Source organism: Grammomys surdaster, unplaced genomic scaffold (assembly GCF_004785775.1).
Source record: "Grammomys surdaster isolate TR1022 unplaced genomic scaffold, NIH_TR_1.0 168, whole genome shotgun sequence".
In the NCBI taxonomy this organism is placed as follows: Eukaryota; Metazoa; Chordata; class Mammalia; order Rodentia; family Muridae; genus Grammomys; species Grammomys surdaster.
This window is the reverse complement of record NW_021604616.1, coordinates 8,967,064-8,980,489: the sequence shown is the minus strand read 5'-3', so window position 1 is coordinate 8,980,489 and position 13,426 is coordinate 8,967,064. Positions and strand designations below refer to the sequence as shown.

Here is a 13,426-nt window from a genome sequence, read left to right as displayed (position 1 = left end):
CATAAGGACAAGGCAAACATAGACAAACAAGGGCCAGAATGTGTGGGGCCTTGGGAGTTTTAACAAGAAATTAAATTTGGTTCCAGTGACAACAGGAAGCTATTGATGGATTTAGGGCAGAGAAGTAACTCAATGTGACATACTTAATAATAATGGATTAAAAACTAGTATTTAAGATCTGAGTCCATCCCCAGAATATACATGTAAAAAGCATACACTTAAATTCTAGAGCTGATGAGGTCGTGATATATTATTGATCCTTGGGGTTGTTGGCCAGCTAGCCTAGCCAGGCAAGTCTTAGTCATTGAGAAACCCTGTAACAAAAACAAAACAGTGAATTAACTGACAAGTGGCACTGGCATTGACCTCTGGATCCTACATGCACATTCATGTACACATATTTATCCAATCTCACACACACACACACACACACACACACACACACACACACACGAAGCAAGCCAGACTAGGCATGTGTAGCTCAGCTGTATAGTATTTGTCTAGAACCCACAATAAGGGACTAGAGGTGTGGCTCACTGCTAGTTATTGCCTAGAGAGGCTGGGAGTGTAACTCAGTGGTACAGCCCCTTTCTTGAAGACTCCTCTGAGGGGCAGGGTGTGTCTACTGCCTAGAATCCCCCCAGTGCAGGGCTGGGAGTGTTGCCCAGTGGTTTCTGCTCTGAACTAGTAGAAGGCTATAAGTGCTTTTTCTGATATTGTTAGGGAAGGTTTTGTTGTTGTTGTTTTGGTTGTTTGTTGGGGGTGAGGAGCGGTCACCATATAGTAGTACTCTGAGAATATTTTCTAGAAATGGAAATATAAAGGACTCTGCTAGAGAAAAGTGTTTGAGCTGATGCCCAAAGTCCTCAAGAATGAGCCTCCCAAACTAAAAGTTTGTATCCTGTCACCATATTCACCTGAGTATTTGGAAGGTATTTTGTCTTGTCTTCACCTCTAGGTTAGCAGTGACCTTAACAATCAAACAAACAAACACCCAAGAACTAAAATATATGCTTTATTTCCAGGACAGATGTAGGATCAGGATTTGTTAGTTGCCACTTAAGTACCACCGAAAAAACAGCCTGAGAAAACAAAGGAGTCTGTGCTATAAGAAGGCCCAGTGATAGAAACACACTTGGGTTTCAAAGTGCACAGAGCTTTGACCTGAGTTTCCAAGGAGGCTTGGTATCAGGACTCATAGGGTTATCAGACAGAACAGACCTGGACTCCTAGATCCGAGGAAGAAGTGCTGGGGTCTGGACTCCTGGGTCTGAGAAAAGAGGGTTAGGCTCCCTAGATCTTAAAGGGTGGGAACTAGTCGCCTAGATTTCAGGGAGAATTGGAACCTAGAAACTTGGTTCTGGGGAAGGTAGGCTAGGGTGTGGACTTTGGAGTCTTGAAGGAGGAGGGCTTAGCTTGGACTTGGTCTAAGAGAAGACTTGGGTTGGACTGCTAGCAATGAGGGATGAGGTTGGGGTCTGGACTCCCAGAGTCTGGGAGCAGAGGCATGCGGTGTAGACCAGAGGAGCTGGGGGGAGGGGAGGGTGCTAGCTGGCACTCACCACACTAGCACGGTAACACTAGCGGACCCAAGTGCAGCGGTGGCAGCGAGCAGGAATAAGTTGCCAAGCGTCAGAGCCTGGGGCCTGGTAAACAGTTCGCCTAGGCTGGGCCTCCAGGGCTGGATCACTTCCGCCTCCTGCGGCTTCCAATGCATCACTTCCCGGAACGTGACCTGGAGCTCAGTCTCCTCAGCCGGAGGAGAGCCCGTCACTGCCAGAGCATACACGTTAGAGGACAGAGCTCCGCCCTCGGCCCTACCTCATATCCTCGCCCCGCCCGTACCGTTCAGAAAGAAGTAGAGCCGCGCCAGAGGGCGCTGGTCGTGCAGGATCACGCAGGAAAAGGTCCCACCATGGCTGGGCTGCACTGGCCGGATTCGTGCCAGGTACCCGTGAGCCCCCGGCACATCACGGAAGTAGGAAACGTCCCGAGTCCGGAGCTGCGGGACAGCGGGACTGAGGCTGAAGAGCTTAAATACACCCGCAATGCCCAGCTCTGATGCACGCCCGCTCCCAAAGCACTAAGGTCGCAAGCCTCTGGCTCTTTTGGCTGCACTAAGCAACCCTTCTGGGCATTCCCTAAAGCCTGACTCATAATGCACACTGAGCATGAGTCTTCCATATATTTAGCTCCCATCTCTTCCTAGGTCCCCGATCCTTCTTCTTGCACTAAACCGAACACCTACATTGAACTGAACCTCATCCTTCCCAAGCCCTCCAGCTGGCTGTTTCCGGACTCACACCTCCTCCCGCAAATTTCCAGGAATAGGTGACCTCCGACTCTGGCAACTGGAAGGCCACGATACAAGAAAACAAAGCCTGGTCCCCTCGGTTCACCAGCATGTCCTGAACTGAAAAGAGGCCAGGTAGCTCTTGTAGGCCTGCACAAGCCCCGCCCCGTGGCATCCCAGCTTCGCCCTCTCACCTGGACAGTCTAGAGGCAGCCTGCAGATTGTGGAAAAGCAGCCCGAGCAGTGGAAACGCCTAGTGACCTCCTGGACGCCTAGTGAACGGAGAACAGGAGTGTTGGGCTCCCCTTGAAGTCTCCCCATCAATTCTCTCAACCTTGTTAAATCTATGGAGACCTCCAGGGTTCTATTGGGGAAGTGGAAAATAGACTCAGTCTTTTCTGGTAAATTAATCTCTGTCCAGTTGTGCCCTGGTTAACTTTCTGGCTTGTGTGGCCACTTGAGCCAGTTTCCTACAACATATACGTTGTATGTTTTGTGTTATAGCCAATGGGAACGAAACCTAGGGATTTATGCATGCTAGCCAAACTCTCTACCACTTACACATACTCCCACTCCCCTTCGTGGGGATTTTAGGCAAGTCTATACCACTAAGCCATACATACCCCAGCCCCTCTGGAAGAGTCTAGGCAGGGGACCTACCACTGAACCACACCTCCAGCCGCTCACTGGTATTCCAGGCAAGCACTCCACCGCTGAGCTGTATTTTCTGTATTCTTTTTAGATTTTGTTTTGAGTCAGGGTCCCCCTAAATTGCCAGGCATGGAGTAGAATTCCTGTAGCCCAAGTTAACCTTGGACATGTAATCCTCCTGAGCTGGCCTCCAGTAGCTAGGATGACAGGCCTGAGCCACCAGGGCCTGCTCCTTAGAAGTTTTTGAACAGTACCTAGTTTATGTGTTTTTCTATTGGGTTCCATTGGATCTGAGGCCTACTCATTGTCCCAATCTTAAGTTCCAGGTTTCTACCCCGGTCACCATGTTCCCTTGCTGTTTTAAGTTTGGAACTAATTTCTTACCACAAGGAGGGATGCAGTCCTGGGCTGTGGAGAGAAAGGAGGCATTAAGACTCAGGTAGTTGACAGAGGGACCTACCTAAAGCCCCTCCAGAAGGTATTACAGGCAAGGAATCCTATCCTCTGGAGAACAGGTCTAGGCTCCTAATACAGCACTTGGAAACACTGTACATTGATCCTAACATGCAAGGCCAAGTCCATGGAGCTTCATCAAAAAGATGGAGGAAGGCCAAGTGTGTCAGGCCTTAACCTGGAGTTAGCCGTCTATGAAAAGGGGAATGTGGTGGGAATACATTATCCTTGAGGGTGGGAGTAGATCCCAGGCAACCAATCCTAGTCAGCACCTAGGCCCTGTCAGAGAAGCACCACCTAGAGAGGATGCTTTTGAGTGCAGAGCCAGAAACAGATTCAGAAGAGGCCTAGGTGGATATGGGCCAGGACTGTCATACGTACTGTACTAGAACAACAGGAAATCCACAGTTCCCAGCATTTAGGCTGGACTCAGAATATCTGCCTGTGTGGTATGGGATACATCTGCAGGGGATGGAGTTAGAGGCTGGTTTACCTTTTTTAAGGTATCTAATGGTCCTCTTCAATTTATCTGCAGCACTGGAGAAGGCATGCCAAAAGGACCCTGAAGGATGAAGCAGGGTGGTTGGACTAAAAGCCCTTTCCCTGGGTCTTGCTGTCTCTCCCATAAGCACAGGCTGTTTCCTCTTCCCACAGATCCAAAGGGAAGGCTGGGAAACTTCTCCCAAGTGTTCTTTCTGCCTCCTGAAAGAACTATCCATTTATGTCTTAGTGGAAATGGGAGGATAATGATCAAATCCTCTTCAGAGCTTACCGAGCCCTACTATGCTGGTTCAGTTTCCTCTTTCTCTGTGGCAATGCTCTTGTCCACTTTCCATCTCCAGGTTACCTGGATTTATAAACATCTTTTGCCCAGCTCCCCATTCTCTACCAACTCATGCATCACTGAAAGGGTTTTGATCACAGCACATACGTGCTAAAGTCTCTACCTCTCATTGTGCACAGGGTACATAAGCTCCACCTGTTTGCAGTTACACATATTTGTATGTAAATTCTGTGCTTACATATGCTAATGAATTACATCCATCTTTTTAGCATTTTGTTTCAAGACAGTGGCTCACTATGTTCCAGGCTGGCCTTAAGACCAGTCAGGCCATGAATTTAGAGATCTGCCTACCACCTCTGCCTCCCCAGTGCTGGGATTAAAGGCACACAAAACCACACCTGGTGTTTGGTATTCTTTTAATTAATGTCTTTTTGTTCTTTGGGAATTTTATACATGCCTGCAATGTATTTTATATTTATCCCCTCTCCTATCTTCCAAACCTACCCACTTCCTACTCCTCCCAACCCTCTTCATGACTTTTTTCTTCTTTTTTTTTTTTTTAATATAATAACCACTCAATCCAATCTGTGCTGAGCATCCACTAGAGGATGATCAGCCTACAAATCAGGGACTGCATGCATCCTTGAAGATGACTGGCTCTAACCCCTGAAACAGCCATCCACTATAAGTATGGCATCAGTTAGAGGTGAAGGTTTGTGAGAGCCTCCCCCACAGTGCTGGAATGTAGACAGACTTGATCTTGTGCAGGCAACCACAGCTGCTTTGTGTACAGCAGTCCATTAGTCCTGTCATGTTCAGGACACACTACTTTGTCTAGTCCTCCCTGAACTCTGACCCTTAAAAATATTTCCACCCTCTCTTCTCAATGTTCCCTGAATATTCTCGAATACTGCATCTTTAGAACACACAAAAGAAAACAGCCAAGTATATGTTGAGTGAATTCTAAAGTCCAACAGGAACTATGTAAGTCACCAGCAGTGGCCTTAGACCCAAATACATCACCTGTCTGATTTCTATCAGACAGGATTCTTTTTTCCCCCAGTTTTTCCAGACAGGGTTTCTCTGCATAGCCTTGACTGTCCTGGAACTCTGTGGAACAGGCTAGTCTTGAACTTGGAAATTGGCTGGCCTCTGTGGGCCAAGTCCTGGAATTAAAAGTGTGCACCCTCGCTATGACCCAGCTTATTTCTTTTTCTGAATATGAGCTGGTTGCCAATATATGACTTTGGGACAGCTCTTTTTTAAAAATGCCAAGGAGGCTGAAGAGATGGCTCTGAAGTTAAACCAACGAATTGCTCTTGCACAGGACCCTACTTTTGTTTTCCCAGTACTCGTGTCAGGAGATTCACAACCTTCTGTAACTCCAACTTCAGGGCATATGAAGTTCTCCTTCTGGCCTTCAAATGCTTCGGTACACACATACACCAACCCTTCCCCTCCCCTCACACATATTTAAAGATGTACGAAACTATAAAACATGGCCTACAGTGCCATAAAGCTGTAGTTAGCAGGTCAGTGACCACCATTCCCTTTAAACAGAGCATTTCCAAGTCCTTCTCTACTCAAACCACCATTCATTTCTGCCCCTTCACATGTTATGTTCAGAAGCCTTGATTCTAACCACTATAATGCCACCAGATCATGAGCTGGAGCTCTCCAGAGACCAGCTTTCTGGTTGCAAATGGTTGTGACAGTGTATACTCCCAACCTTATTCATATGTGACATCCCAAGCCCCATTACATTATGGAAGAGAGTGTCCCTGTACTTGGAGACAGCATTATTAGAGGGGTTAAAATGGCATCCTTTGGGAATACCCTAGACAAATATGAAAGTTCATAATTTTTGTCAATTTCATAGGATTTAGAATCACCATGGAAACCAACCTCTAGGCCTGTGGAGGAGTAAGCATACCCTATATGTGAGTGGTACCATATCACTGACTGGCATTCCAGAGTGAATCAAATGAAGTAAGCTGAACACCAGCATTCATCTCTCCCTGCTTCCTGTGTATGCACAGACACCTCACACTCCTGCCATGCCTTCTCGACCCGATGGGCTGTACCCTCAGTGATCCATAATAAACCTTTGCTCCATTAAGCTGATTACCAAGTACTCTGTCACAGCACTGAAGGTAAAACCAAAATACATGTATGTATGAAACTGTTAGGAGGGAACTGGAAGTCTTAACTAAAGAATGGTACATTGTGGGTTATCTACAAGGAGAAATACCAGAGCCATGAAGTTGGATCAAAATGAAGAATCTGGGGTCAATTCTTAACCATAAGAGCATGATCTAGAGATGGTAGTACTGTGAAGAGGGTGTGGTCAGACTGGAGCCCTCAGTCAGCGAGTCAGAGGCCTGGATCCTGAAGGTATCACCCAACATACAGGGAATGGGTGGGTGGGACATACCAAGTGCACCCTAGAGGCCTGTGAGGTGGGAAGGGGTGGGGTTTAGTTTACACATCTAGTACACGTGGGGTGGGTAATGGAGGGAAAGATCCAAAACAGGGTAATCTGACAACTGAACCACAGCAGTACAAAGGCTGCTGCTGTCACCCTGGTGAGGAGCAGGTGTTGGTAGCTCTGACACGATTTCAGTTCTGGCCTGTACAGCTATGACTACACTTGTTTCACACAGACATATATCTATCCACAGATCTCAAGCCTGCCTCCATGAGTGAACTTGATCAGGTGGCAACTCTCTGCTCCTCCATTTCCCCTTGCATAAAACAGCAATGGTGGCAATGTCTACCGCAAAGACTGAGTGTGGATAAGATTGAGTGTTACATTAGATGGGATCTTTTTCATTCTGAGCTATCTATGGCTTGCTTTGGACAGTGCCCAGAAGCCCTTAGAGAGGACTTCCCTACCTTAAGGCAGGGTATCATCTACTACTACCCCTTTCAAATCTTACTTGGAGAAACTGAGCCATGAGGAGGTACAGAAGTTGGATATGATGGCACAGGCTCTTAGAGAGGCGCAGAGAATCATGAGATCAAGGTCAGCCTGGGCTACATAATGAGAGCTTCCCTCAAAACGAAGAAAAAGAGTAAGATAAATGTCAAGGTTATATAGTTACATGTAAACTCTGGCCTCCATACTTACTCATGCAACATTTTGTTAAAAAAAAAAAAAAAAAGATTTATGTGTCTGTGTGAATGTATGCATAAACCTTCAGGACAGGCATCTATTCATACCCACGAGGTATCCTATATATCTATTCCACTGAGACTGGGTCTCTCTGACACTCCAATTAATGTTTTCTCAGCTTTGCTGGAAGCCATCAAGCCCCACCAAGTCTTCTGTTTTACTTACTTTGGACCTGGGGTTATAGGCAGGTAAGGTGACAACTGACTTCTTTTGAGGGTGTTGCGATTCAAACTAAAATTCTCACGATTGCATACCAGGCAACCACTGAGCCATCTCTCTCCAGCCCTGTCTTTTATTTTGTTTGTTGTGACAGGGACTCACATAGCCGAGAATGGTCTTCACTAAACCCAGGGACATATGCACATGATAAAAAATGAAAACAGAGCCTGGAGAGATGGCTAGGAGGTTAAGAGCGCGGGCAGCTTTTGCATAAGACCTGGGTTCAGTTCCCCGCCAACACATACATGGTTGTTCACATCCTCTTCCGGCCAGTTCAGGCACTAGGCACGAACATGGTGTGCAGCAAAAAAAAAAAAAAAAAAGGTAAAAATGAAAATTCAATTGTTTCATAAAACCTTAGTCTGAAGGTTGAGTTCACAAAATATTCTTAAAGCAGTCCCGAGTTTTACTTGTGATCGGTCATGTCATGTGATGTTATGTACAGCTAAGGTGATACCCAAAAAGGCTTTGGATTTTGAAACATTTCATATATACACATACATACAGGTAAGAACACATGTATGCCACTTGATTTTTTTTTTGAGACAGACTATCTAACCGCTACTGCCTCCATCCAAATTCTGGCATTGTGTGAACCACCTGGATCATTTTATTTTCCTCTGACAGGGTCTGTTGTTTCCTCAGCTGGGTTTAAAATCACTCTGTAATGAAGAATGATCCTCCTGCCTCTACTGCTTGAGTGCTAAGATTACAGATATATGCAACCAAGAAGTTTACTAGGTGCTTGTTATAAAATCCATGATTTTCTGCATAACAGACAAACTACCAACTGAGCGACATCCGTAGACTTTAAAGAAGTTTTCACTATGGAGTTCAATGTGCTCTCAAACTCCTGTTCCCCGTCCCACCCCACACACCCACTTGGGAGTGTCAAGTCATATCCAGTTTAGGAAAATTTCAGATTATTGCACTAATGATATTCAATCTGTATTCACATTATAAACCTATGATGTGTACATAGAGACATTATCACACGTGGGTCCCCCTTTCCTCCGAGAGACAGCACTAGTCTGGTTCATCCAATGCACAAATTACCCTAAATTCTTACTACATATCTTCAAGCCCAGCTCAGTCCTAACTTTTTTACCTGGAAGGTAGGGCTTTAAAACTCCTAAAGGCTTGTAATAGAATAGCCCTTAGAAGAATAATTAGAATAAATGACTAACCAGGAGACACAGCACTCCTTAAGCAAGTACTCCACAGCTTAGCCATAGCCCAGCCTTCCACTGCTGAATTCTGTATGAGAGGTTTGTTGCCAAGAATTGTAGAAATTGTAGAACCTTATTGGGGAATTCTAGGCAGGCTCTTACCACTGAGTCACACCCCCACCCTCATACTTTATTGGTTGTTTATTGTCCATGCTCTGTCCTTAAACACAAGCATCTCTAGGGCAGGCCATTTGTAGTTTTGGTACCAGCTGTGACCCCCACAAATGCTTCTGAAATATTCAACAAGCCTCTGAAAAAATTACTATGAACAGTATCTACCAGTTTCCAGCTTCTCACTCTATGGAGGGTGGGTCTGAGAGGCTTCCCTGCCCTGCTGAAAATCCCCATTTGATTCTCTAGGTCTCCCAGGTCAGTGTCTTAAGTCTCCTTGACTGATCTCAACATCCAGATGTCTTGGTTCCTTGTGGATTTCTTCAGTATTACTTCATGGTTATTGTATTAGTACCCTAGTTATCTGTCACCAGTCCAGCTCTTGCTTCTTAAGTTCTTCATCTTAGGACGTCATTTCTAAGTAGCCAAATCCCATAAAAGATCACTAGACACAGACTCACTTTTCTATTTTCTAGTCCTCCCTCTCTTCACCATGGTCTCAGATCTGCATCAGACCACCCCCTCTCTAACCCCAACCACTGCCCCGCATTAGAAAGAGCTCTTCTACTCCCAAGGTCTACCCTTGGTCACTTTTTCCAAGTTCCCAATATGGAGACATGTGCAGGCATCAACAGACTGCATATCCCAGTATTCTACATTCCTTCCATCTCTCAGGTTTCTCTGAGTTTTCTTTGGAGTGGTGAGACGCAGAAAATTCTGAATAGTCCTGGATACCCTAGAATGAATGGTTCCTTTCTTTGTTTGGCAGGTCTTTGATATAAAACTTAGGGTGAACAAAATGAACCATTGTAGATGAGAAACAAACAAACAAACAAACAAAGCCTTCAACTCCCAGATTCTGGGAGTGGCCAATTTATCCTTCAAATGAATAAACAAACAAGAAGGACTTCTCACACAGCCATACTACCACTATCTAATATATTTAGGAGACTGTGTGCCCAGTGGTTGAGGACACCTGGTGTGATTAGTGTTAATCATATCTTTCCGAAACTCATGTCCCCAGAGCCTTAAGTCTGTTCCATACAGCTACATGAGTATGACCTTCTCTAATGTCCCAGCAGGAGTCTGGCCCTGATTATATCCCCTGAATGGCTAGCTCCACTCTTCCTAACCTATCTTTGTTAGTCATTAGAGAGAGAGAGAGAGAGAGAGAGAGAGAGAGAGAGAGAGAGAATGTGTTTCTGTCTGTTTGTGTCTGTCCTGTGCTAAAGGATTATGTCTGTATGTCTTGTCCAAAGGGATTATATCTTCTATTAAACATCTCATAAAAGGCAGGAACACATCCGAGCTTCAGAGCCCAGACAGTGAGAATCACAGCTAAGTCACATGTACTTGATCCCACAAAAGCTTCAGACTCCCTGTGACTTGCACACCTCCCTCAGTTCCTTGTCATCTTTGACTCCACTCACCTCTGGAGTTTTCTCAACAAATAACCTAACTCAAACAGGTTTCCAGTATCAGTATCATATCCTCAAGAACACTTTCCCCATCACATGGTCCATAAAACACTCACCCCGGCTAGCAGCCACCTCCTGAAGGTAAACTGTCATCTGTGTAAATTCATCATGCAGGTGGCTCCTCTCGTCATAGTCTGAAGGTGGACGAGAAGCAGGCTGAGGCACCATGGCACAAACCTGGTTCCATGGTGTTCTCTATTTCCGACTCATGGCTGAGTATCTCCAAGCCCTATGACCATTCCAGATTCTACAGCCCCAGTCTATGTTCTATGTGCCGTACCTGGAGATGGAGATCTCTCTCTCTCTCTCTCCTTTCTCTCTCCTCTCTCTCTCCCCTCTCCCCTCTCCCCTCTCCCCTCTCCCCTCTCCCTCTCCCTCTCCCTCTCCCTCTCCCTCTCCCTCTCCCTCTCCCCCTCTCTCTCTCTCTCTCTCTGTCTAGCCCTAACCCAAACCTTCAATCTGGGTATCTCTCCCTCTATCTCATCTCTGCCTCTGTTATCTGGTAGCCTGGATCTGCTTCCCTGTCTCCATCTTTACTCCAACCTCATGGGTCTCTGTCCTACCTATCTCTGGATCACTGTCTCTCTATCCATCCTGAACCTATTCTCTGTATCAGTACCTATCTCTCACTCTGGGTCTCTGTTCCTGTCTTATCTCTATGTATCTTACTCTTCTGTGGCTCTCATCAACTCTCTGGGTTTCTGGCTCTCTGTCCCTCTCTCTAGGTCTCCAGTCTCCCCACTCATCTGTGTTCCCTCCCAATCCATACCCTCCTCTCTGAACAATGCTTCTACTTTTCCATCTCTTTCCTTGTAACTCTATCTTTAGCCTCTCTCTGAGGCACTTTCTTGTCTGTCTCCACCCTACTCTGGACCTGTTTCCTTCCATTGTATCTACCTGTCTCTCTTCCCTGTGTCTTTGCCATGATCCTGTACTTAGCTTTCCTTCTTGGAGTAGTTCAAGGACTCTCCTTCCCCTCCCCAGGGCCCTAGTTCAGGAATTGGGGCTCCTCACTGATTTCCAGGTCTAAGAGACTCTCAAAAGCAGCAGAGAACCCATCAAAACACTGGCGTATCTTGGATTCCTCATTGCCCACAAACATCTGGCAGAGACGTAGGCGTTCCTCATAGGTGGTGAAGCAGAAGAGACAGGCCCACGTGGATGCCCTGAAGATCAGCAGGAACAACGGGGCAAAGCTCCCTACTAAGGCAACAAGACTCATAACAGAGGGTCTCTGGGTCTGAGGAGAAGATAGTAACCATTGTGAGGTCACTGTGGGGGAGGGGGAGCCTGTGATCAGAGATTAAGTTTCAGCCAGTAGTCAAGCCTCAGGCAGGCTCCATCTAGATAGAGGAAGGTTGCCAGGGGTCACCTGAAATCCCTAAATTTGTGGCTGAGCCAGGCGCCAGGCTCCCAAGAACCTCACCTGTGACCCTGGACGTCCTCACAGGTTAAAGGGTCTCAGGGACCCAGAGGCCGGCAATACTGCTATGGTGAACCAGAAAAGCCCCCTTCCTCAGAGGTGGGAACAGGGAAGAAAGACAGAAACAGATACCCTAAGCTCCAGAAGACAGAAAGAAACCAGGAGAGACATCAAGAAACTCAGAGACCCACAATGTCACAGAGATAGATTCACAGCACTAGAGAAACAGAAGGTTCTAGAACCCTAGAGACAGTGGTGTAAGAGACAGAAAATTAGAAAATCTCATGATGGCAAAGAGGCTGCAAAGAAAAGGGATAGGACAGAATGTGGACAGAGAAGATGCCCCCCACCCCCCCACCCCCGCTCCTACCAGGAACTCTGGTGCAGTGGTGTGGACCCGGGGTCCCCGCCGGCCCCTTCCAGTGCAGGGCGCAGCCTGGGGAAAGCTAGGAGGCCGTATAGTGATCTCCTCGGGTGTCTTCCTCAACTATACAACCTCCTACCTCAGCCCGGGGGGCGCGGCAGGTTGGCAGATTGACAAATGGATTGATGGGAGACCAGAAGTAGGGAGGGTGGGGAGGGCCGGGGAGGTCCCAGCCGCGATGGTGAGCCCCCGACACGGACCCACAGACACGAGCTTGTGTGCGGCGAAGGCCCCGCAAGGTCGGTTCTACGGGTGGGTGCCAGGACCCAGGAGTCCGGGGCCCCCGGCCCCCTCCTCCCCAAGGAACCCAGGAATTCTGCCCCAGTCCCACAAACTAAGCCCCAGCCCTCCTCTTTCAAGGACAGAGACCCAGCCCTCAGCCCTCCTCCCTCAGACCCAAGGCTTCCTCCCTTAGACTAAGGGGTACTGGTCCCAGACCTCCCTCCCACACATTTCCTCCAGACTTCCTCCCTTAGACTATGGGGTCCAGGTTCCAGCCCTCCCTCCCACAGATCCAGGGCTGCAGTCAATTTAATTTTCCCAGGGGGCCAGTCCCTAACCCTCACCGTTCTCCTCTACCCCGGCCACTTCCCTCGAAGACTCAGGATCCAACCAGGCACTTCCCTTAGAGAATACACAGTCTGGTTAGAGCCCTGGCTTCTGGAGTGCAGAAAGGATGTGTCCCCGTTTGTCTTTGCAATCTGAGACCCTTCTGTAATTCCTAAAGATTTCACATCCCAGGCCTGAGCTAAAAATGTCTTCTGGGTATCAGAAATTCTCATGGACCTCTCAGAATAATCCTATCGTTTCCAAAACCATTCTCAACCTTTAGGGTGATAGCTATGATCAAGGAATAATGACACCAACCAGGGCCCGTCTCCTCGACGCCTCCCAACTCAGAAATGAGGTCGCTACCTGCACCCACGAGCCTCCCAGAAGGGAAGCCACTAGGCCAAAGTCAGTTGTCCGCAGGTGGGAGGGGCCCTAGGATGTGCACCCACCCTGAGGCTCAGAGCTCAGAACTGGTCCTCTGGGGCTCCCAGGTTCCATGTTCTTCTTTTTGTTTCTTTCTCTCCGCCCATTTTTTTCTTACCTTGCCTTTTTCTTATTCTCCCTTTCTTTCTCAGTTTGCATCATCCCTGACTTGGCTCTCCACTTCTCCCATATCTGGATGTCTGGTCCTCAC

General features: G+C 47.3%; 1 protein-coding gene across 3 annotated transcripts; it reads right to left on the bottom strand.

The window, feature by feature from the left end:
- Positions 1 to 886: 886 nt before the first annotated feature.
- On the bottom strand, positions 887 to 11,779 carry Spaca6 (sperm acrosome associated 6). 3 transcript variants are annotated; one of them, XM_028766433.1, is made up of 9 exons: positions 11,408 to 11,779; positions 10,444 to 10,527; positions 3,891 to 3,959; positions 3,329 to 3,352; positions 2,488 to 2,565; positions 2,304 to 2,413; positions 1,846 to 2,002; positions 1,563 to 1,773; positions 887 to 1,082 (listed from the first exon to the last, which is right to left on the bottom strand). In XM_028766433.1, exons 1-9 carry the CDS (start codon positions 11,613 to 11,615, stop codon positions 1,049 to 1,051), a joined length of 975 nt encoding a protein of 324 aa, XP_028622266.1. In that variant the 5' UTR covers positions 11,616 to 11,779; the 3' UTR covers positions 887 to 1,048. The 3 variants fall into 3 exon arrangements, 2 of the variants coding, with proteins under 2 accessions (XP_028622266.1, XP_028622267.1); XM_028766434.1 differs by having other exon boundaries at positions 1,049 to 1,082; positions 10,450 to 10,527; positions 11,408 to 11,615; XR_003711307.1 differs by lacking the exons at positions 2,304 to 2,413; positions 3,329 to 3,352; positions 3,891 to 3,959; positions 10,444 to 10,527; positions 11,408 to 11,779 and having other exon boundaries at positions 998 to 2,002; positions 2,488 to 2,523.
- Between the last annotated feature and the right edge of the window lie 1,647 nt (positions 11,780 to 13,426).